The sequence below is a fragment of the Battus philenor genome, unplaced genomic scaffold (assembly GCF_028537555.1).
Source record: "Battus philenor isolate CCGP_79_NKW_IND1 unplaced genomic scaffold, ilBatPhil1.0.hap1 SCAF_25, whole genome shotgun sequence".
Taxonomy (NCBI): Eukaryota; Metazoa; Arthropoda; class Insecta; order Lepidoptera; family Papilionidae; genus Battus; species Battus philenor.
In genome coordinates, this window is record NW_027181688.1 from 8,609,070 (window position 1) to 8,634,582 (window position 25,513).

At 35.0% G+C, this 25,513-nt stretch overlaps 1 protein-coding gene across 1 annotated transcript in view; it reads left to right on the forward strand.

Moving 5' to 3' along the window:
* The window catches only part of LOC137924869 (uncharacterized), a 43,472-nt gene extending 18,399 nt beyond the window's left edge, over window positions 1–25,073 (forward strand). The window contains exons 3-6 of the mRNA XM_068768251.1: window positions 5,503–5,565; window positions 20,476–20,571; window positions 21,574–21,678; window positions 22,059–25,073. Of these exons, the coding sequence (XP_068624352.1) occupies window positions 5,503–5,565; window positions 20,476–20,571; window positions 21,574–21,678; window positions 22,059–25,073 (3,279 nt within the window). The remainder of the gene's footprint in view (window positions 1–5,502; window positions 5,566–20,475; window positions 20,572–21,573; window positions 21,679–22,058) is intronic.
* Window positions 25,074–25,513: the final 440 nt, after the last annotated feature.

Here is a 25,513-nt window from a genome sequence, read left to right on the forward strand (position 1 = left end):
TTTATTTTTATTATGTTTATATGGCGATATGCTGAACAGGTTAGAACATTTTAAAGTGGCTCTTTACAATACTAAAGAGTCAGGTGAATATCTTTACTGGATATCTTCTACGCATTTCGCGGATCGAAAGTGATATAACGGCTGCATTACGTGTAGACCCGCCGTTAAGCGTCCATTGCATCCGTAACGATATGCGACAAAACGACAGGCGCTGTGATTTATGTCACATATTTTCGATACGTCTGTTAATCGATAAATTTACTTGTCATTCAAACCGATATTCAATAAACACATGAATAATGTTAAAGGCCTTAAACAATTATATCTACGTCAACGTATACGATGGACGTAAAACAATAATATTTTTTTAATTGAAATGTGTCTACACGTGCGAGGTTTTTACAGTATAATTAAAATAATGAATGTACATTTAAATTACAAATTACTACCGTGTTACAATTGAAAATATATTTTATGAATCATTCAACTATACAAGACGGACCGCCTTCTATCTTTAACCGCGACTCGTTAAAAAATTATCAACAAGTCTGTTACATAGTTTAACGCCACATAAGACATAACGAGAGTTGAAATAAAATTTAAAATAGTAAACAAAAGTATAAAAATAGACAATTAAATAAATAAATAAAATAATACATATAAAAATGTACACCTAAAATAGATCGAAAATGTGATATAGAATAAAAACAAAGAAATTTTAAGAGTTAATGTATGAGAAGAATGGTATCGAATAAAAGGAGAATTGTAGAAAGAAAGAAAATAAAGGAATTAATGATCATAGGAGGAACGATAGAAAGGCGCAAAAATAAAAATATAATATTAAAAAATTATTAAATAAAAAGAAAGTCTCTGTCCCACAATAGATAGGGGTACTTGGGTTAAAAAAAGACATTAGGCAAACTTAATATTGCAACTTATTTTTATACTAACTTAATATTAACTTATTTTAGATTATTTAATCTATCGAACGATTAACTTAGGTGTATTCGTGCATCCACTGCCACTGCAAACAGTAGTGCCAAAGTTTAACATAATTTTATTTATTTTATTCTGTTTTTTTATCAGATTTTAATTTTGTTAGCGCAAATATAAGCCCTGGTAGTTGCTTGTACTGTTAAAAATTATAACTTATATTTATAATCATAAATAAATGATAAAAATCCAATTGAGATTGTAATCTACGCAGCCAAGCTCAAATATCTCCATTCTCCAGAATATCAGGCAATGTTTTCTTGTAATTATTAATCCCAAAGTTGAAGGTTTAACAATGTTTTATTACTTATGAGTTTAAAATACTCACCGAGAGATGATAAGTCGCCCAGCGGTGGAGGTCTGAGACTTGCGAATGCAGACCGCGGGTTCGATTCCCGACATACAATGTCGTATAATTCACACTTTATGCTTTAGTTTTATAGGATTATTACTGCTCACAAATAAGTTTCCAGAGGATGGTCAGCAGCATCCTCTGAGTACCAAGGATATTTTTCGATCTAAAATCTTGGCGGCTATATAATCTGGTGGAATTTTAGTTTGTAGTTTATCGATGGTCATTCAACCCTGCACTTGCGAATCACTTGTCTCCTCTCCACAATCTTAACAGTCAAGCTGCGATGCTACGTGGATTTCACACTACCTCTTAAACTTACCAATCCGCTGAGCAGTGTCAATTGTTTTCGTCTATGTATCATTTCATTCCTGATCTCGTAGAGATATCACGGTTATCACCCTCTCCAAAGATCGTTGAGCAACTGTGAGCTTGCCAATGGGGACCGAAGTGCAGTAAGTTATCAGAAGTAACACAGATTGTAAATGTAATGATATGAATAATAATATCAATAAACATTTCAACACGTCATTTAGTATATATCTCTTGCTGTAATTAAGAACGGCGCAATGTTATAATGTCATAACATCGGAGGTAGGCTATTGCTCTAGCTCGGGCATCCGCTCTGCAATCAAGATTTTTGTAATGGATAAAGGAAATGTACTCGTACTAAGAGATCAAGCCTATTTCAAAACATTTAACTTAACCGTCAAAAGGTAATAAGCTATATTCTTTTAATCGAAAATCTATATCGTGATAATCTATTAAAAGATTTTAGGTTCTCAACACTGATGAAATGATAATGTTTGCATAGTTATAATAATTATTATAATTGTTTATAATTTTCCACTGTTAGAGTACCTAGTTGTATTGTCAGGCCATTACGGATTTATATATGTCGCATGTCATTCTGTTTTATTCCTAAAACACGGTAGTTTCTACATTCTATAGAATACGGACTGCAGAAATATACATTAGGGTGAAAATCATTTTTTTGCTGGTCTATTTTTTTATAATAAAAAAGAACAATTCGTGTAGTGCCTTTATATTGAAATAATTTCAAAAGCAGTAATTTAATTTTTAGTTGAATTAGCCAAAGTACATCCAGAATGAGATAAGACTCGGATTGGTATCCAGATGAATTTATTACTCATCTTTGTCGTCGTTTTGTGTGCATAGATGGCCGCTGTAAGGCATAGATCTCCCCCAAAGATATCTATGGGGGGATATATGATAATCGCCGCGCCTGGCAGAAGAGTCAGCGATCGCAATGTATTATGTTATGCAGAGGTCGTTGCTACCCATCCTATGGAAACTTGTTTGTGAGCAGTTTTTTATTCTTTATAATTAATGCACAATGTATCTCGGGAATCGAACCCACGACAAATCAAACGTCTCAATCCCCTACAGCTGGGCTACCACTCCTCTCTTAATTTATTTATTCAGGTTTTTTGCTCTGAAATACACAAGATAAGTGTACAGAAAAAAAATTATGCTTGATTTATACTTTTTGCGGTAGCACTGAAATATACTGACAAAAATTGCATTGAAGTTGACCGCTAAAACTTTCAACTTTTTTGGTGAACTTAATGTTATTTCATGATAATAATATACTAGGCAAATTAGTTTAGTTATTAAATCTTAGTAGTAAAAGCAAAATATTAATACACACAGTTATATTTATATAACTAATGACATACGGATTCAAGACGTGGTCGTTTGCGGTTGGCCTCATTTGAAGGCTCAAGTTCACGCAGAGAGCAATGGACAGAGTTATGCCCAGAGTTTCCTTCTAGATCAAATTAGAAAGAAGGAGATCTACAGCAGAACCAAGGCCACCGACGAAGCTCGAAAAACTGCTTGTCGGAAATGGCAGTGCGCGGGGTACATCGCTCATGGAAGCGATTACCGTTTGCGCCGAAAGCTTCTCAGTGTAAGCTGCCTACAAAGTGGATCGCCAACATAGTTAAGGTAGTGGGAAATTGTTTAACGCGAACAGCGCAGTACCGGTGTATTATTATAAGAATTAATACAGTATTAGGCCACCTATAATTTAGACTTCTCTATCCTAATATTTACGCAACTCTTTCTATTTAACAATTGCCTGAATATTTTGCTAAGACCTAAATATTTTCATTAATGCCTTGTCAAGGTTAATTATATTATAAAATTCTTTACAGTTGCTTGGCATCGAAGAAGTAATCACTTTTTTGGACTCTCTGCAAGCAAACGCGAGTACAAGTAATGGTAAGTCAATTAAGAAACTAATTTTACATGGAATCGTCTAGTTAATTACGACCGCGGCTCTTACATTAAGTGCTAAGCATTGATAATAAGCTTCCCATAGATTACTTATAGGAATAGTGGAGAGGGCCTGTATGCTTCGTCTTCTGACGATCTTAACAAAGCCGTTCGATCATCTTCTTTTTCACCTATATAATCAATAGTAACTAAAGGTGAACAATTTTAGAAATAAGATAAACCAAGACTGCCACAAGTATTGACTTTATAAACAAAGGAAAAACAAATTTATTTATTTATTCCAAGATCCTTCACAGCTCACAAAGATTCTACATAACAAAATATAAATATTAATCGATACATCACGCTAATAACGAAGTACACTTCTTTATTAATTAAACAAATTACGAGAGATGATAAATAAGAATAAGAAAAAAACGAAGCAGAAGATAGTGTATTTGACAGTACGCCCTTAGTGTGTGTTGTGTGTGTTTGATAATGATTCCTTGTATGTATAATATGAAGCTTAAAGTACATATTATGCAGTAAATATCGCATATAACCTCCGCTGGAATATCTTATTTCATTAATTAAAAGTAAAAGTACCTTTAGAAAGTAGTCCAAAGCCTGTTGTGTCTAGTTTAAACAGATAAGACACTAAATAGCCCATTATAACTGGTTTATTAAGTATCATAACAATAAGAATTGGATGAGGTATAAATATCTATCTCTAAAATATTAACGACCAAAAATCAACTAGATGTTAATATTATACTGTTCAACTTGCTGGACCTCTTCAAGAAAGAAACTAATGAAGAATCTTTAGACCAGCTGGCCCAGCGTATTATTTTAAGCCTAAAGACATTTAACGGTATGTAGCGATTGGGCAGCGACTTCAAATAAATTATAATAAAACATATATAATGTATAGAAGTTAGTCATAGTCATGTATTATATATTTTTTGAACTTTAACTGTACTTATTATTATCTATAACATAAATTGTAAACAATAAAAAGCTGTCGCGTGACTCGCTGCTAAGAGATGAAGGATACGTATCAAGCGACAATCCCTTTCCCAACTAAACTAAGCGTATATATATTTGTATATATATATATATATGTGTATATATGTGTATATATGTATATATATATATATATATATATATATATATATGTGTGTGTGTGTATATATATATTTCAGCCCGTTTGCACTGCAGTTAATAGCTGTCATTTCAAGGTCATTTCAATACCATTCTTGGTAATTTTGAACTCGTAGGTGTAAAATTAGATAAATTTTAAATCTAAAAAATAATAATATCTTTAAAATTTGAAAATATATGTATGCACCCTTAATCGGACTCTAAAAATTTAGTTTCAAGGTATTTTGAATTTGTTTTTTTTGCTTGTAAAATTTGATGAATATATTGGACAAATTAGATTTTTTCCTTTTAAGTTTTTACTTAAAAAACTGAAAAAACTGCAATGCAAAACTGCTATGCAAAACGCAATGCGGTGTCTATAAGAACAGCACAAAGGTAAGCGATACCAATCTGGGAATTTTCATGTTAAAGATGCACCTCGCTTTGATTGCCAAGGTTCATATAGCATCTTTAGCCGCTCAAATTAAGGAATTTCGCTGTTAAGTTGTATTGTAGAACTCTTTAGATAGTATCGGGTTAACACCAAAAGAAGACGCCAAAAATACAGAAGTCCAAAAGTTTCTACAGCAACTCCATCGTGTCAATACCAACATGATAGCAAAAAGTCATCGAACTAAAAGATATTTAGATAGTGAAATGTAATTAACGTTTGAAAAAACATGTCTTGAATTTTCTAATGCACATAAACTTTTTCTTCGACTAGTAAGTTTTTAAATTTAAGGTATAAAGTGATTGAAAGGCTTTTATTTTTCCAGTGGTTGCGGGTCCTGGCCGCTTTGGGCGCTGTGGCGCTTGCGAGGTCGCAACATACGCACGTGGTAAGTGTTATCTGATTTATTCTTACAGTAGTATTACGGATATTTACATTTCTCAGTTTTAATATCATTATCTTCTAAAATATAGCAACGATGGGCAAAGAATTCTTTGAATGCTCCGCCTTGAAACCCAAGGAATATTCATTTTAGTAGTGTATTTATATTATCCACTTAGATACATTTACAGCGACCACTTTATTAAAACATCCGCAGGAGATTAGTACGCACTAAAACCCATACCAATTCTTGTATTACTCTTTTCTTACATAGATTTCATCCTGGCAACGGCTCGGAAATATTACTGTTTCCTGTTTGTTTAGTTTGGTTTGAAGCCGTAGGTCATGGAAGTATTGCAACATTCTATATTCAAATTAACATATTCTAGAACCTAACGTACGGAAAATGAGTGATGGGTCAGCTAGTTTAATGAGATCATATGGTGACGTATCATGACCTCTCTGATCGAGAACTAGAATGTGTGATACATTATGTTATCTCAAAGTTATATGGGCGGTGTATGTGGTGTTATTTTATCGTTATATAAGAATTTGTTGTCACATTACCATCACTCAACTATGAAATTAATGCACTACTACTGTCGTCATCTAATATATCAAAAAGAAAGATGAATTTGTTTTTAAAAGTAAATTCCTTTTTTATATTCTATCTAAATCAATTTCATCCACTTTCTAACCTTTTTTCCAATCCTTTTTCTAGTCCTTGAAACAGTCGGAATAGTGTTCTTCCGGTATAACCTACATGTCCTTCTTCTATTCAGTTTTTACCTCTTCGTATCAAAACGGCGTCCCCGAAGCTTTTTGAATTTTTTGAATGTCCGGAAGTCACGCGGAATCAAAAAGGAGAATACGTTAGTTGCGGAACGATATCGCTACGCTACGCTTTTCTTACAAAAAATTGATTGATTTTGGCACCAATCAATTTGACATAAACACGTATAACTTAGAGATAATTAAACAGACTTACGAACTTTGTTATTCCCGGGAGTTTCAAATTACAATTTCACCTTGCTTTTTGATCACAGTAGTATATAATGAAATTGAATCTGATGCATATGGTTTGATCATAATTAAACACTTGAAATTAACTTAATAATTATTCGATGTACCAGTGACTATCGTAAAGAAAATTACAACAGATACAAAAAGCGTAATAAAATGGTATTACCACCGAAGCAATCAAAGAGCTCTGCGGACAACAATTCTCGCAATACATTCTGAAATAACATGGAAAGATAAACTTCGCACCATCAAATTTTTGGTTCGATGTAGTCCAAAAGAGAAAATGAATTAAAAAAATGTTTTGCATTTGGTTTAAAGATCACTTTATTCATTGATTTATGGCTTAAATAAATAATAATCACCTACAAAGATAAACTTCGTAATTCATATATTACAAAACTTAAGTAATATTGCACCTTCGTGGGAACCATTGAGCCTAGTCGCTTCAAGGAGCATTCGCCGTTAAAGCTCCGAGGCCTGGTGACAAGTAGCGACCCGAGGCGATGTTCCGCAGGGAGCGTTCGAGTTTCGCTACCTTAAAAGAGGTCTAAGGCTAAGTGTCCTCATCGTCCTTCCTCAGCAGTGCAAGTCAGATCGAGGAACTGTTTTTTTATTAGTAATGCATAGTAAAATCCACGGTTGATTGCCATCATTTACTTCCGAGTGAACTGTTAACTCATTACTTATGGAAAACTCGTTCAGTCCTAGATAAGTATAGATTAGTAATGTGGACCTGCAGCTTTCACTTAGTACAATCCTATTAGTTTCCCTGTTTATGACAGTTTCGTTACTGACTGGTCTCCAGTCGCCCTCGATATGAATTCTTTAGATATATTATATATATTCTTTAGATATATTATATTCTGTAGATTCTTAGATATGCAGACTTAGATATGCTTTTAATATTAACTCTCATATGACTTCATAATCACGAAATACATTACAATTTCAATTGTTAAAAAAAATCTTTTACTTTTTTTCTTTCTTTTAAACATCTAATTAATTTGTTGACATTGCATTATTATAAATTACATAAATATATAAATTGACTATATCATCTGTATGCCCTAGTTATAAAACCTCTCTATTACTGTGAAATATTATTGAGGTCTATATCCGTGTTTTAAAATATTAATGACGGATCAGTCTTTTGAAGATTTTGGATACAGGCTGCTTCCAACTGATCTATATTAAATCTACCGAGGGGGGGGGGGGGAAATGCTGACGATAATAATTATAATTATTACAGTGTAAAGATTTTTTTAACTATAACACAGCTTGTAGACGCTCTCACTACTTTATTAAAATTCATTTCGATAAAGAAATTCCACTATTTGTAGACCTGCATTCGATCAGATCATCTTAGATACTTGCATCCGGCAAAGTTTATACGAAATATATAATAGAACACTAAATGATCTATAAATAAATATTTATTGAAGTAGAAAAACATTTCATTTTAATTCAACTCATCTGCACATCAGACGTACACATATTTTTTTAAGATTTTCTGCTTCGTCAACTTCTATTCATCCATAGAACCTTACAAGCTAGACTAAAGCCGCCCCGATAGATTTCCGATGGGACTGGCTGCAAGTGGCGTGCGTGGCATAAACAAGATCATGGGTTCAGCTTGTGGGTGGATGTCTGAGTTTTGAATTAAGCGACCTGTCTTCCGATATTTTTAACTATAGATAACTTCTAAAATAATAATGACACTAAAGTTTTATACTTGAATGTCCATGTTATAAATTACAATATTTCTACAGGCGATCACTCTGAAAGATGTTACATTAATTAATTTTTTGTATTTGTATACCAATGATCTATAACAGGGGTGTACAACCGTTTTTGCTCGGAGGGCCGCAGTTTCAAAAACAAGGGGCCATGAAGAAAATAAAGTATATATACAAGGTTCAAAACATGTTGTAAACGTGGTATATGTTTGTATTTAAGATATTCAAAACTAATTAGACCCTTTGTTATCCTTTAAGCCTTGCTTCTGGGTTTTTTTTTTGAATAAAAATAAATTAAATTTTTACATGCCTCGAAGGCCGCATGCGACCCGCGGGCCGCTGGTTGCTCATCCCTGATCTATAACCTATCTATAACATGCAGTCTGCCAGGGCAAATTGTAAGCTGTAAACAAATCTAATATGTATTTATCCGAATTTTGTGAACGCTTTTTTTACTTTATAATCATTATGTTGTTTATTAATACTGAAACAATTGATTTTTTATAGTGTATCATACTTTAATTGGCAGTAAATATTTAGCCTTACACACCTATTTCAAACATTCCGTATATAAGATATAACCGGGTCAGTTATAAACAAATAAAAAATGTTTGGTTTGCGATTGAAAAAGAACTCCACGTTTCAATTGTTCTATAATTCCCTCCGTGTGTCTATGATAAAGAAACGAAAGAATGAACAGTACTGAATTTTAAATTAATTAATCGTATTCATACGTTTGATATTATTAAATTGAGTCCCCGATACACGCCACTGATTGCGGCTTTGTAAGTCAGGCACAAGAGATGAGCGGGAGTCAAATTAAAAAAAAATAGAAATGAAATAAAATCAATTTGCTTTTATCATTTATTCATATTAGTATGCATTTCGGATTATTTCCTTTGACCTCTTGTATAGGTAATGAGGAATACGCTGTAAGAACCTGATTAGGTCGAAACTAGAATCAGGTTAACCTTCCTTGTAATATAAAACCTTTCATTCAAAGCTACGAGAATTCCAAGCGCGCGTTTAAACAATAGAAGAGCAATTAATTTCTTAGCTTATAGATAGAATTAGAAAGAAGAATAGAATTTTTTTACAGGTGTTTGTTCCAAAAAACTTTCTAAATTTATTATATGATAATTCAGTGACATTACACGAAAGTGGAATGGTATTACTGTACACAGTTACCCACAAAAATGTTACTAGTTTTATGATGCCTAGAGAAAGCTATAACTTTGTATAACTTGCACTGCCTTTTGCCAATCAGTTACTTATATAACTGTTTCAATAAAAGCCTTAATCGAGGAAAGCAAACATAAACTTCTAGTTGTTTGACTACTTTTTAAGTTAATCTAATAGTGACATTGACGTTTGATAGGTTATTTTGAAAGATCTAAGGAGTGGAGTTAATAAAACATTCACATAATTAGTTAGATTCCGAAGAAGAACTAAAGTCACTAAGTTAGCTCGAAGAATTGCTCATCTAGTGTCAGTGGACAACGCACATAGTTCATGCAACCAATAGCGGTTGAGGCACAAATATTCTTAAATGACAACCATAATCAAGGTTGCGGGAGGTTACTAGGTGCGACTGGTCATTGTGGCCATCTTTGGTCATCATCAGGTGGCGTATGCCTAGCAGTGGATATCTGTCGGCAGACTTGAATGAATTAGCTAGATGAAATAATAGGCGTAATCGACTATACGGAACCAATAAAGGCAACTATGCAAAGATAAGTGCTCGTGCTTTTTGTGTATTTCGAAAATTCGGGACTACATCACATTTACTAGATAAACAATACCACTGATCTAGCCTAAGAAATTTCCAATTCACAATTTTATACTTTTTAATAATCTGATCTCTGTCGCTTATACTTTAGACCGCAGTGTATCACATATTAACAAAACGAACAAAAAGTAGAGTACTTTCACCGCAGCGGACTTTAACAATGGACCCACGATTACCAATTTTAGACATTGTTCGACTGCTGCAATTAATACTGTGGCGTTACTGTATGGATCAGCTTCTGATGTTTACAAATTTTCTTTACGTGATATTTGATAGCATTTGATTTGAACACTTGCTTCGATTGTTTTCTTTCGGTATTTCACATACGACGTTGGCCATCTTGGATTTCTTAGTTTATATCTAAATGTATAAAATTAAATTGCAAAATTCTCTTTTAAGCGCCAAACTCATATACAGCTAAACCAATTGAATCGGGAAGATAAAGAGAGGAAAAAAAGGAAAATAATAATAACAGCACTTCATTTCCTAAAAGTATTACAGAATAAATTAAATTACCTGTTCCTAGATTGATAATGACAATAAAAACACGTGTCAGAATGTAATATAACAAAAAATACTACAAAGATAATAACGACCCATTGTTATGGTCGTCAGACGTCACTGTATGCTGGTCGCTTCTAACCTGAGTTATTAGAAATCTAAGCAAACTTAATTCTAGCAGACGCTTCTCTAAAATTAAGGGCAGCAACAACCATCTGTTCTACATGATGTGTATATATTGTTGACCATACTGGCATGACTGCTCATTGCTACTTCAATCTTTCCTTCTCCTTGCATTTTTTGACGACCTCAAGATGTTTTGTCCACTTTATGATTGGATCGCCTATATTGAGTTTGGCCGTAAGCGGTTTCCACTTCACAACGATAAGGGTACCCAGTGACAATCCCTTCTTTGCGCTATGTAGCCTGCCCATTGGCAATTTAAATAAACTATTCGCTGGAATATATTGTTTTCGTTCCTCTACGCATTCGTAGATGAATTTCTCATACAATCTCGTGGAAAAATCTTGGGCATACACTAACTAAGGCTTTTTATCCTTTATTTCGGAATTTCCTATCAGATATTGCGTCTGATTTTTAATACAACTCTTTATTACGGCATGACATTAAGAATAATAACAAATGTCAATGGTCTTTCAAATATTTACGGCAATGCCAGTTTATAGAGCGGTGTTATTTCGAAGTAAATGGAAGGACAAGAAACGTTTATATTAGTTATTAACGTTTGGTCACAGATAAAGTAATAAGATTCAGATGGATAGCTTCACGACTTGCACGAAGTGTTAGAGGTAGTAGCACGATGCGTATGTGCATTTCACTTTAGGTATGTTCCGATAGTTATGTAATATCATACAAGATATACATATACAATGCGTGAAATTATACTTAAGTAGGAAGTACACTTTTTTACACGTTTCTATGAAAAACCCGTAGCGTTATAAACATGAAGTATCACCTATTATAAGTAATAAGTTTCAATAAATAGCTATAGATTAGACCTGTAACTATAAAGGATGATTGTTTATAGAACAATAGCTCTAAATATTTTAACTTCAAAACTATAGATTATAGAGACATCATTAAAACCTTAAAACTTATCTAAAATAATAATTTTATTTTACGTCATAACACCGCACTTAGCAAATATAATCAACATTTGTCTAAGGTCTTGTATATTTCCTGATCTTTGCAAATATAATAAAATTAAGCACTTAAATAAAACAGGTTCAAGTGATGAGTGTTCTAAATATAGGTCAATTTCTTTACTCACATCATTAAATAGAATATTTAAAAAATATATATATTAATTCAGGTACGAGGGCACTTAAAATCTAATAATTTATTCTATAGACAAAAATTTAGATTTATAAAAAAAATCTACTAGTAGTGCAGGTGTTGTTTAGTTAAAATTTATATATCAAGGATTGACATGATGTTATCGGTATTTTTTGCGACCTTTCGAAAGCATTTGATTGCGTCCGTCACGACATATTAGTATGTAAATTAAAACATTATGAAGTGAAAGATAATACATTGGAGTTGATGAAATCACTTAAATAACGGATCACGAATTACACAAATCAATAATCAAATTATTGATCTGTATTAAAACTGAGCGTCCCGCAGGGCTCAATATGGAGGCCCTTGTTATTTATAATTTATATACAGGGTGGGCCTCGGAGTTTTGCGAATTTGAAAAATTCATAAAAAACAAAACAAAAGTAATACTAAAATAAATTTATTTTTAAATTAAAGTAAACATTTGGGACAATCATTATTTGAAAATAACATCATCCAGATGCGCACCATCCCGCTGCAAACATTTTTCGAATCTCGTCTTCAAATTGCCGAAAACTCGTTCACACATATCGCGCGGATTTGCGGCCATTTCTCCGTGAATATTGGCCTTCAACTGGGCAATTAAGGTCGGATTATTACTGTAGACTCTACTTTTCATGTAACCCCACAGGAAAAAGTCTAGTAGGGTTAAATCGAGTTTTCCAGCGAACTTCTCCTTTAAGACTGCCAAACCCTCGTTAGATGTATGGCATGTAGCGCCATCTTGTTGAAACCATGTCGCACTATTGTACCCTTGAAATTCTGACAGCTGCGGGAAAAAGAAATGGCGTAACATGGCTATGTATCGCTCAGTATTTACTGTCACAGAATTCCCTCGCTGGTCTTCAAAGAAAAAGGGTCCGATGATTCCGTGTGCTGAAATAGCAGCCCAAACTATCACTTTTGGCGAATGCAAAGGCTTTTGGTGTTTGAAACGTGGATTTTCTGAGGCCCAATAATGACTATTTTGTTTATTTACGTGCCCATTTAAGTGAAAATGGGCTTCGTCTGAAAAAAGAATATTGTTGAAGCACCGAAACCGCTCAAACATTGTTTTGACGATATCACGTCGTAAATTGTGATCATTCGGCTTCAAATCTTGCACTAGTTGAAGTTTATAGGGGTGCAATTTTAAATCTTTCTTCAAGATTCGACGCAAAGTCGTTCTTGATACAGAGAGCTCTGCTGATCGCTTGCGAGTTGATTGCCCAGGATTGCGAAGTACGGAAGCTCCGACTTCGTTTATGTTTTCCTGTGACCTTGTTTTCCTTTTGGGCCCCTTAGGTTTCTGATTGAGGGTCGAACCGGTAGCCTCGAACTTTCTGACCCACGCCCTAATCAAACTTTCACTCGGACACTGTTTTAAGTCATGCAATCCATAGTGAGAGCGAAATAAACGTCGAACAATAACGCCCGAATCGGCATTCTTGTAATAATTTTTAACACAGAACGCACGCTGTTCACCCGGGAAGTGCTCCATCGCGACAAAATTTCCGAGAACCGAGCTTCAGATCCCCACCTCCCGCACTCCGTTCCCTTACCCCGTTCCAACGCTATAACGATTTTAAATTCGTACGCACCCGTGGCCCACCCTGTATATATAAGCGAGTTGTCCAAAACCTTTGCGACATTGTACTATTCGTAAGTGACACATTTCTATGATTTAATGTATATAATAATATATTTAATATATATACAACACATACTCACAAAGTTTTTACACAAAATACCAATCACTCTGTACATTTTAAACATTATCTTGCGTAGCATTTAACTCCTCCGTTTATCTGAACTAGCCAATCATGGACAAACCATTCTCGCGAGAGCAGTTAAAAAAAAGAATACGGAGCAACAACTCCGATCACACGAGACAGAAGCATCGTTGGAGTTTCTTCCGCCTTTTCTTCTTCCAGACAATAGCTATCGATCAAATTATGGTTCTGCCCTCTCAGAAACACTTGAATCGGAATGATAAACGCTTATTTTAAGCCACAGTCCAAGCCGAGGTTCCCTTTTGAGGTTGGCTGTCCCAAGTTACTTTATGCGCCCGCCTGAGTAATCTTAGAGCTCTTCGGCTTTCCAAACCGATAATATTGCATGTGTTGTAACAGACAACATTTACATTTTTCATACAACAGTCTAGACAATAAGATATCTAATGCTTTCCGGGAATAACAACTCTATGATGACTTCATATAATCATTGATCGTTACAGTGGATGTTGTGGTTAGTGCATCAAAAGCATTGAAAGACCGATCTTAGAGGTTTTATTACCATCTCATTATTCGCCATTTACCAACCGCCTTAATCACTCACGCGATTACTTTCATCTGGTAAATTCTTCTACCATAATGTTCGAAATATAAAAAAGTTAACTTTACTTTGAAGAATAGACACTTCCTGGGTAAACCAATCTTTATCTTAAATCTTTCTTTTTCTAAGATCCTTGTTAGTATTTAAAAAAAAAACACCTACTATTTTATCAAAATCGGTTGTAAGGTATCCGTGTAGCACGACCCATACAGTAACATCCTAATGACTATTAATAGTAAATTCTATTTGTACAAAGTGATTGATGTGAATATATAGCTCTTTTTAATCACCAAAATATATTACAGTTTTCACTTCTATATATACCTTGTATGTAGTGATCGCTTTGAAACATTTTATTAAGTTATTATTTCTAATGGAACGCGATCGGATTTACAAAAGTCTAAATGCATAGATAATATTCAATATTTCATTTTATTATGTAGTAATCTGAATTTTGAGAACGTTTTTTTTTACAATTTCACCGGATGCTAAACTGTTAGATCCCTTCGGCGAACGCTCCATAAAGTGACTAGGTTCAAAAACCTCGCGAAGGAAAAATAACATTATTACACTAGTCTTGTAGTGCACAAAATACTATGTTATCTTTACAGATATTCGATGTTTATTGTTCAGCCGTAATTCAATTAGTAAAGTATAGCATACCGTTCTTTTTTATGTAGTTTTACTTTTGGACAGCGTCGGGCCAAAAATCTCTTTAATCAAATAGTTTTAAATTGAACAGAATAATTTAGAAATAATTACGGAAATAATTGTACAAATTAAAGCCAAATATAATATAATTAGTTATAAATAAAAAAAAATTGAAAAACTTTAAATGTATTCCTGTACATTATATTATATTATGTAAAAATATTATCTCATATAAGATGGACGGGCTGCATCAAAACTGCAACTAAAAACTCAGTTAATGAATGTTCTCACTCCGCCAAACACCGACAAGGGTGTACCAGAACTGACCAAGACATGACCACTACCATTGACGAAAATCCACAACAGAGAACAAGAATAAAACAATTATTGCCATAAATTACTCCCAATGAATGTTTAAAACAGTAATATTTTTCAATTATCGTTAAATTACATAAAAAAATAAATGACTTAAAAAAGTAATTCTCGCATTTGTACCTTAAACATGGTCACAATAAACGACTCTGTTCCTTTTTAGTAACTTCCGTAATAGCGAATCTAGTCGGTAGTATAAACTTACCTTTCACCACCGGAAATGCGGAAATCTTTAACAAACGAAAGGGAACCGCGAAGCTTTTGAGTCTAAGATTTATTAAGTCATTGTTACAATAAAAGCTATGTTGCGAATGGTCCCCTTTCTATTTTCATAGCTTAATAAATTTCTTATAGTATAGCCATAGAATGAAGAGTAATACAAATTAATTTAAATATAGTGAATTTTTATATCGAAATCAACAATGGATATATCTATTGCAATGATTTATGATCTTTATATTCTAACAGCACTTGAAAAGTTTATTGTTTAAAATGCTACCGAGCATTAGGAAAGCGCGTTAAGGAAGACAGTATGAGCGTCGCTGCTGCGCATATTAACGTCGGACTGACGGAACGGAGCGGCCGATACTACTCACGTCTCGCCGCGTGCATACCTATGGCGCGGTACAGCGCTTTCGGTAGGATTATAGTAACATATTTTAAGGTTCAGGCATCTTCGCTGTATCGCTGCATCTTGAGTGCACGAGATCTTACGCTAAAGTAATCTGCCACTTTCGCCTAAAAGTATTAACGATAAAAATGTGAAAATCCTTAATGAATTCAATCCTAGACGTCTATGGGGAAACGTAGTTTAGCACGAAGGTCACAGGAGTATCTTTTTAATAAATAGGTTGAATAATTATCGAGTTTGACGAGTGGAGGATGGTGAGGCCTCGCAAACGGGGATCACGAATAAACTTCTAGCGAAATAAATATTCGCACCAAATTTCAAATCTTTAAACCATGTAGTTTCAGAGATATCGCTATGAGTCAGTACACTTGTGGAAATACCTTATACAGGAAGATGAGATTACTTAGAGATGTAAAAGCTTTATAGAGGTGAATATATCTCACGTTAGATTCTGCCGAACAATGCATGGTGAATCCTATCCAGAAATCAATGGTTTCAGAAATAATAAATAAATGATAATGTTGTAAGAAAAAGCGTTAACAAAATTCTTATTGTTATACATGTTAAAAACTATTATTGTTTACTATCTATTCAAGTTTCGTAAACCCGAGACTTATTTTTAAAAAGTTAATACAAGAGTATATGTGCCTTATACTATTGTTTAACTTATCTAACATTAGATTTGGGGACTCTGTGAGTCTGAGCTAGTACTCTGGTGAGCAGCTATTCTTACGGAGCCTAACGCAGAACTAACGCTTTGACCATCCGATGTCCCTCACATATTTTAGTTGAGTTTCTTGGAAGAGACACCGGATATTGTTTTGCAGACAGCTTGTTTCGGAAAGTAAAGTCTAGGAAATTGATATAACTTCTTACCTCGTTTGCACATTATTATATGCCTTTTATAACTATCTGTACCAGCAGACTTTATACTGCTAAAGGTTTTAGACTTAGATTAGACGGTGGCATTTCAATAAAAATTTTAAATATGAATATAACATATTTCTGTGTGATCCCTTTGTAAAACAGGTGTATAAGACATTAATATTTTTAGTTCACAGTCACATTTTTATAGATTGTACATCTAAATATAACCAATCAACCTGTATATATAGATTATTGTTTATTAAAAAAATTATAAATTTAAAATATTAAACATAACGTGTGACTGGTGACATAAAATGCCATTCGTGCGAATTCATATTACAGCAAGTGCAGAACTAACATGGTGTGTATAGGTGTTATGTTTGGAATGTCGGTTTGTCTGTCGGCTTGCGGAAGCCGGGGCTCGGTTACAAGTTTCTCGGCTCGGTGCCGCGGCCGAGAGGAAAACTTCGGAAGCAGGCCCAGTAAAAGCTGCCCAGCGAAAGTCGTGCAGTTCGATCTGTATATGTAACGTGATCTTTATTGAATGCCTTCACTTACGTATGATAAGGTAACTTACGGTCGGCCGGATGTTGACTGATGACTGACACGTATCTCGATTCATCTTAAAAACGTATATGTGGCGCACAAGCTGAGGAACCCGTTAACGTGCGATATATTTTTTTTTAAATAATAATATTTCAGACACCAGTTTTACAATAAACTCCCTGTGTAATTTTACTCAATTAATTGAGTAAAATAGATTTTCGAAATTCATTAAATACGAGTAACATGTATTATGTATATATATACACATTATGTGATAATAAATATTGAGGATAAGTAGCTCTAACATTGTATAAAGAAAATTGTAAAAACATAATTTGGCAATTAAAATAAATCATGCTGTGTATGTACAAACTTATCGATCCTGCTTAAAGATTTACGTGTCGACTAGCGAACATACAATTTTACATTTTAGTTATTTGAGCAGTGGTAGCCCAGGGGTAGAGGATTGACACTTGCGATCGTATGTCGCGGGTTCGATTACCGGCGTACAATCTTATATGATTCACATTTCGTGCATTAATATTGTTAGTATAGGATTGACACTACTTGTAAAACAAGGTTCCAGAAGATGAGCAGCAGCATCCTTTGCGTACCATAATACCACACTGTTATCGCTCACCCGCCTCCCAAGCGTGGCGATTATGGTATTTTCCCCATAGATATCTTTAGGGAAAACCTTTGCCTTACAGCGGGCGTCTATAGGCTGAAACGACGACAATGACAACATTATTGATACAATTTTAATAATAATAATAATTTACACTTAATCCTATATACTATTCATAACATTGTTCTGTAAATAAAAAAGATGACCTATGATGATCGATGTATAAAAAAACTTTAATTTAAACTTTGGTGATATAGCTTAGTAAATTTTATTTTGATAATTACGGTTAAAAAAATTAAGTAAAACAAGTGTAATTATGTATTCACTCGATCGAGAGCGATATCAAGTATTATTAAAGTTTAAGTAATCAAGTAATCAATTAATGTTCGTTACATAACGATGGTTATCGAATTTCCGAACGACGATTGCGATGTGACGTAAGTGTAGGATCCGGTTAAGTTAATTATACTTATCTCAGAGGCACATACCCCGGAGGAGGGCTCGACGGCATCTCTGCTTTAATCGACGAATCAACATTTAATGGTTTTAAGTGTTATGTCATACATTACTTACATGATAATTAAGAGACATTACATGGGAGGTGTATTGTAAAACCATACACAGTTCCCCATAGAAAAGTGACTAGTACTAACTTTAAATCCGTCGTCATTTTTCTTATATTTATCAATATTCTTACACACAGAGACCATACATAGAAAGTACGGGAAACGTGTTATCCAGACTTGTATTTCAGTTGTTCAAAATCTCAAAAACTTAGACATAACAGCATATGCTTATTATTTAAATATACGTCATCGTGAAACATATAAATATATACAAATGAAAAATTGCATTAATGAAAACACAACAAAATCGTTAAAAATTAGATTTTAAACGTTTATTATTAGATCAGCCATTATAATATGTAAAATGTAGTCAAAAACAGAGGATTAATTAATTAACATTTTGTACTAAATCGTTTTTAACACCGCATTTTAAATTCGGTGCAAATAATATATTTTATGGGTAAAATAACTAACAAAAGTGTCCCATTAATGAACGTAAAGTTGAAAACTTGCTAGAATTTTAAAAAAAAAGTGTACATAGTTTGATAGTCCCATTTTTTTCACAATTTAAAGATTTTTGGTCCCAGCGATATAAATAATGTACAGAAAATTAATTCATTTATTGAATTTATTTAAAATACGTGACGTAGATTTTTTCATAATGTTCTGGGTTTAGCCACTATTGACAATCATTAAGATATATAACAACAATAATTAAGATATAGTCTCCCAAAGATATCTATGGAGTATATATCATAATCACCACGCTTGGCAGACGGGTTGGCGATCACAGTGTGGTATTATAGTACGTAGAGGACGCTGCTGCCCATCCTCTGGAAACTTGTTTGTGAGCATCGTAAAGCTTATGCCTTGCCTTGACAACGACGGCTATCATCAGATTTCGGCTTGACGTTGATTTGTGGGAAAGGAAGGTTATTGTTCGAGCTCCATTACTTTATCGATACACAGAAATGTGTTATTTACGCTTTAGTGTAACTTGCTTAGGCGATTTTTGGATTTGTTGGTCTCTTTTACAAGAATTAATAAGAACCGCTAGCTACGCATGTTAGATTCCAGTGAACTATTTCGTAGAATAATATAATTGTGTACGGAAAGTCGTCGTCAATTTGTACTTTTTTTCTCTGCCCGCGACACGCCGCAAATTACCAACAGTCTTATTTCCACTCGCTTTCTAAAAGATAAGAATACCCGCGTTCGATTCCGTGCGTAATTTTAATAGCAAATGACGTAAATCGAAATGTAATTGACATTTGTAATTATGATTGTAATGGTCCCACAGCGCCGTGACTAAAAGGCGAGATAATGAAAGGCTATATTTAATGAAAAATATGTATCTATAATATTTTAATGATCTTTCACTTCGGGCCTGATAAAAAGCTCACAGTAGTTCAATGGAGAGAGGCCGTGATTTCTCTACTAGATCAAATCAGGGATGAAGACATCTGTAGACAAAGGATGTTACCGATGCCTCGGTTGGTCAGCTACATTGGCAGTGGGTGTGTACATCGCTCGTGTAATCGTTGGAGCTGAAAAGTTTTCAAGTGGCGACCAGGAGCCGGTTGATGCATCGTGATTCCGCCCACCACTAGGTGGATCGACGACATAGTTAACGTTGCACGTAGTTGCTGAATACGGGCAGCGCAGAACCAATAATCGTGACGATCTTTTGGAGAGGCCTAAGCCTTGCAATGGGCCATATAGCTCTAAAAAGTTATGGTCGCTGAAGCCTTAAGATCGGAGTAGAGACCGTGGATTCGTGAGCGTAGCTTAGGACATTGAACCACACGATGGGCAGACGATCATGTAAGGTAAAGAATAATGCTAGATACACACCACTTCCAATCTACCCTTTTCATGATTTAAAGGGGAGAACTATCTCGAGAACTGAAATAATGATATATTTATTAATTACAGAGTCAAAATGTGCAGCAAAGCGGGTCGGGTTTTGAGTGGAGTTGGCAGCTGACTCCCGTGAACACAGCCGTCCCCGTGGAACAATATTACATTCAGGTATTAAGGAAATATCACCTTATGTTTCATAGTTCGAGAGACCTCGTTTTACGACCGAGAGTTATTACTGGTAACATCCATACTTCGTCTTAAGGCACTGAGGGATATTGGAAGAAAAGATGTTTAGTACTCCTAATGCTAGCTAACCAAGCTACTTTCGATAGTTGACTTCTGTTTCAAAGTTGGACTTACATAAAATTTTATAATAGGTAAGTAGCTGCCGCACTTGAACTTACATACTTTATCGTCCAGTTGCTAATCTAAACTGTCTGTCTAAAATAAGAATAATCATCTTGTTGGTAGATAACGGAGTTCAAGTAAAGGCTGAACTGCATCAGAACTATGATTTCTGCACGCGCGACTGTGACAGGGAACACCTAATAATATTATACTGTCGAAGCGAATAAAAAGCTTTAAAAGCCTCCCATTCCGGTCAAATAGTGATACGTGACGAATCTGCTCCGGGATCCCTCGTGCTTCGCTACCTCAAAAGAGATTTTAGGCCACGTGCCACAACATAAGTCTTTTATGTTATTTAGGATAGAGAATCTCTCTTAACGCCCAAGGATGTTTATATTTAAAGGTATATTAATTTTCTCACCGTAGGGGTACTTTTGTAAAAATATAACTTTGTGTTATTCAATATGTAGTCTTCCTCGTGGTTGTATTATAATAAATGTAAAACCAAGGCGACAAAGTCAATAAACATTTGTATTGCTGAAACTATTTTCCAAATAAACGAACCTCTACTTTGATGCGTGGCCGTTAAAACAAGGTAAAGTTATTAGCAATACGCGAGACTAGCAATCTCTCGGGCTCGGACTGGTAATCGAGTGCAGCCAGGAACAAGGCTGCCTTTTTTAACGCCCGACGTCTGTTATATATAAAATACCACACGTCCTAATTTTATCATTCATGTTAAAATTTTCCAACTCCTGTGATTGGTCGGACTTGAGTTATTGTTATACATAAATCAAAATAATAATAAACATCTTCGTGCAGCCCGTACACTTTGAGCAAGCGGGCGCTGGTGCGCTGCATGGCGCGGCGCCGCTGCAGCCAGCGGACAGCGCGTTCCTGTCAACGCAAGGCAACTATAACACCGAAGTAAGTCGTTTCCTTTTACTTTCCGAGCTTTTATTTTTATCCACAATTTCTCTAAAAGAATTCACTACTTTACCTTATTAAACTATAAATATTATAATAATACAAAGAGACATATATATTGTATAGTGTGCTAAAAACTGGTAGGATGCGGTCTGCAACCAACTTCTTCCGATGACCTTAAGAAGGTGGCCTGTCCACTACATTTATACAATGATTATAAGTTTCTCCCAAGCTTTATACTAAGAATAGATTTTTTCTGAACTTTCTTGTTGATGCAACCAGGAAGTAGTACACTTCATATTTTCATTAAATAAAAGACTTTTAAAGATCTTATTTCTAAATAAAATGTATTTATATTATGTATATATTATCTGTTACAGATACCAGTTTATGAACACTCAACTAACGAAACAGCGCATGAAATAATCCGAAGAATTTCAGAACAATCTCCAGTGGACATATTTCTTCTTAATCAGCAGTTTCCTGTGCCAGTTCTAAGGACACTGCACAACGAATTTCAAGGTAATATAATACCATTTTCAAACGCAGCGCACGGTTTATTTAGCTCAGATTCGTTGGCTCAAAGATACAACATACATACTGGACATGCGACATCCAATGAAAGAATTGATAAATTGAAAAATATTAATGTACCGAATGAAGTTGAGAGTTCAAAATATACGCAAACGGATTTTGGTACGAAAACAAACAGTGGAGTAATCACGCCAATCGTTCAAGTGTTCAAAGATCATAACTGTACAGTCGATGACGCAAGTACAGTGACAGATCACAATAGCAATAGACATAGCTCGACCAATGTGGCACCTCCAACACACGACGAAAGTATCTTTGGAGCCAGACAACAGAAATCTTCCTTGTACAAACAAGCAGCAGACTTTAAGATCGAAACTAGAGGAAACACGAATAACGAAGGATATTACTACTATTCTACAGAAGCATCAACCACAAAAATCCCTCATTACCAAAATCAAGATGGAATATCACGACTTGTTGCATCAACGCAAAACCTAATATCGAACGACGATCTGTTAAGAATAAATCATTCAGTCGAAAAACATGTTCCCGACATCATCGACGACTACATAAAACCTCGACCTAGACACGATTTAACAACCAACCCGTCACATTATTATCAAAATCCACATGAAATAACAGTAAAAGCGAAAATACGTAACATAGAGAACAGAGCAGTGGAATATTCTAGTGACACTAATGAAAAAAAATTACAAACTAACTTCGAAAGTGATAAATTTACATCTCCAATTGTTGTACAAGATTTATCTGATAATGAATTCAAAGAGCAAGTACTGGATACTTTGGTGTCTACAATGACGCCGTATATCGATAATGGATACGAAATTGCAAGTATAACTAAGAGTCCCAAGAACAATACCAACACGTACGTACCACGATATTTCAATGGAGAGACTGTGTACGTGACTCCAAGGCCTATAGGACAGAAGTACCTTGCACCCATAACGGTAGCGCTAAGGCTACTCAATTCCAACCACACCGAACTCTTCAATACAGTCGACGATCACGACGTTTCTGACAGTGAATTTATTGAGGCGACAGTGAAAAGTCCCGTTAAAGAAAGAACTGTCGTTGAAATACAAGAATCTATACCCATAGAGATAATGCATATAAATGACGTTGAGACGCACGAGTATTTAGACTTTGGTCGTAGTAATCCAAGCCCGGTTGATGAAGCAAGACATATTTATAACACGTACCTGCAATATCTCCAGGATAAGAACAATAACGAGAATAATATAAATGGAGTCTTTAATAAATATGATAGCAAAAATGATGCGACATCTGATGAAAAGGCAATTAATGATGACACTAAACAACAAAATGATGAGAATATCGACAATGATAAATTAGAACCCAGTGAAAATGTGCAAAGTCAAGTGCAAGTAGAGTACAACAACAATGACGAAAATAATGACGGACGTAAAGATGAAAATTATTACGACAAGCATGAAGCAAGCAATCGGAAACTCCTCCAGCCGATAATAATTGAAAAAGAAATACCGGTGCCGCAGTACGTGGAAGTCGTTCAACCTGTAGATCGGCCTGTTCCCATTCCAGTTCCTTACGAAAAGATAGTCGAAAAACCGATAGAGGTTGAAAAATATATACACAAACCTTACCCGGTTGAGGTTCCCCAACCCTTTCCAGTGCCAGTAAAAGTACCGTACCCCGTAAAACAGAAAGTCTACATAGACCGTCCCGTTCACGTGCCGTATCCAGTTGAAAAGATAGTTGAGAAGCAAGTTGTTCGGACGGTCCCTGTACCAACTCCTGTACACGTCCCGGTTGAGAAACCAGTTATTTTACCGATTCCCGTAGAAACGCCGTACCCAGTGCCAGTGGAAAAACCAGTGCATGTGGAAAAGATCATTCATAAAGAAATCCCTGTTCCGTATCCAGTGGAGAAGAAAGTATTGTATCCAGTTCCCTATGAGAAAACTGTACACGTACCGTATCCCGTAGAGACAAGAATACCAGTACCGGTTGAAAAAATTGTTGAGAAACCCGTACCAGTGACTCAAGTCGTGGAAAAGCCGGTACAAGTTAGAGTTCCCGTACCCGTACCCGTGCATATCGTAAAACACTACCCTGTCAACCGGGTAGTGGAGAAAAAAATACCGGTTATTTTTCCAGTAGACCGTATTGTAGAGAAAAAGGTTCCTGTTAATGTGCCGTATCCTGTAGAGAAGGTCATCGAGAAAGTTGTTGAAAAACCTGTTGTCATAACAAAATATGTGGATAAGATTTATCCGGTCGAAACTAAAGTACCGTATATAGTTGAAAAGATAATCGAAAAGAAAGTACCGTATGCCGTGCACGTTCCTTACACAGGAACGTCTTCTGTGAAAAACGAAGAAGTCGAAGAGAGTCGAAATTATGCGCAGTATCAATCAAAACAAAGCACTGCACCTAACACATTACAAAAAAGACCCGACATATCACAAACGTATCTTAACCAATACTATCAATATTTAAAAGAAAGACAGCGTTTATACGCGCATGCTTTCCCAGTGCGAACTAACAAGTGGGGAAATCTATACGCGTCCTCTTTTAATTATGTAAACGTTACCCCCGACAGCATTCCTCAATCCGATCAAAAAAACAACGTGTATTCGATTAACAATCTAAACTCATACTACGGGCCACTGCCTCTACACACGTACGACAGTTTGTGGGAGAAAAATAAAAGTCTCACCTCCGAGGGTTCAAAGAGACCCGACCGAACGCCAAAGGTAACGAACCTGAGGATAGAGTACGGTGGATTTAAACCACCACTCATACCCAGCACCGAAGTTGACCTCGACGGCAGACCGATCCACAGGGAACCTGACCCTTGAATATTTATATCAAATTATCTTTATACTTAGTCATGTTATTTATATTGTACTAATTGTTAAGTAATGTACAAATTACATATAACGTTATTATTATACTAATCTATTACGTATAAGAAATTGTTCTAGTGGCAGACAGGTTTAAAGACCTGCCATATTTATTTATAAAACAACTCAATAAATGTGTATTGTGAAAGCCAAATTTACCTATGTCTAGGCTTTTAAGACTTGGACAGTGCGTGTTATTGCTCAGTTGTAGAATATTTGCAAACAGTAGTACTGCTATTAAGTTCTTTTGTAAAAGATTGTTATAAAATATTAGACTGCCTATTTGTTCTTTACTTTTTGTTACGAACTGATGGTGGCGGCTTCAGTTAGTTACTATTTTTGGACCGTACTCTCACTGCTGCTCAAATACCACTAGCAGAATTCACAGGTTCGTG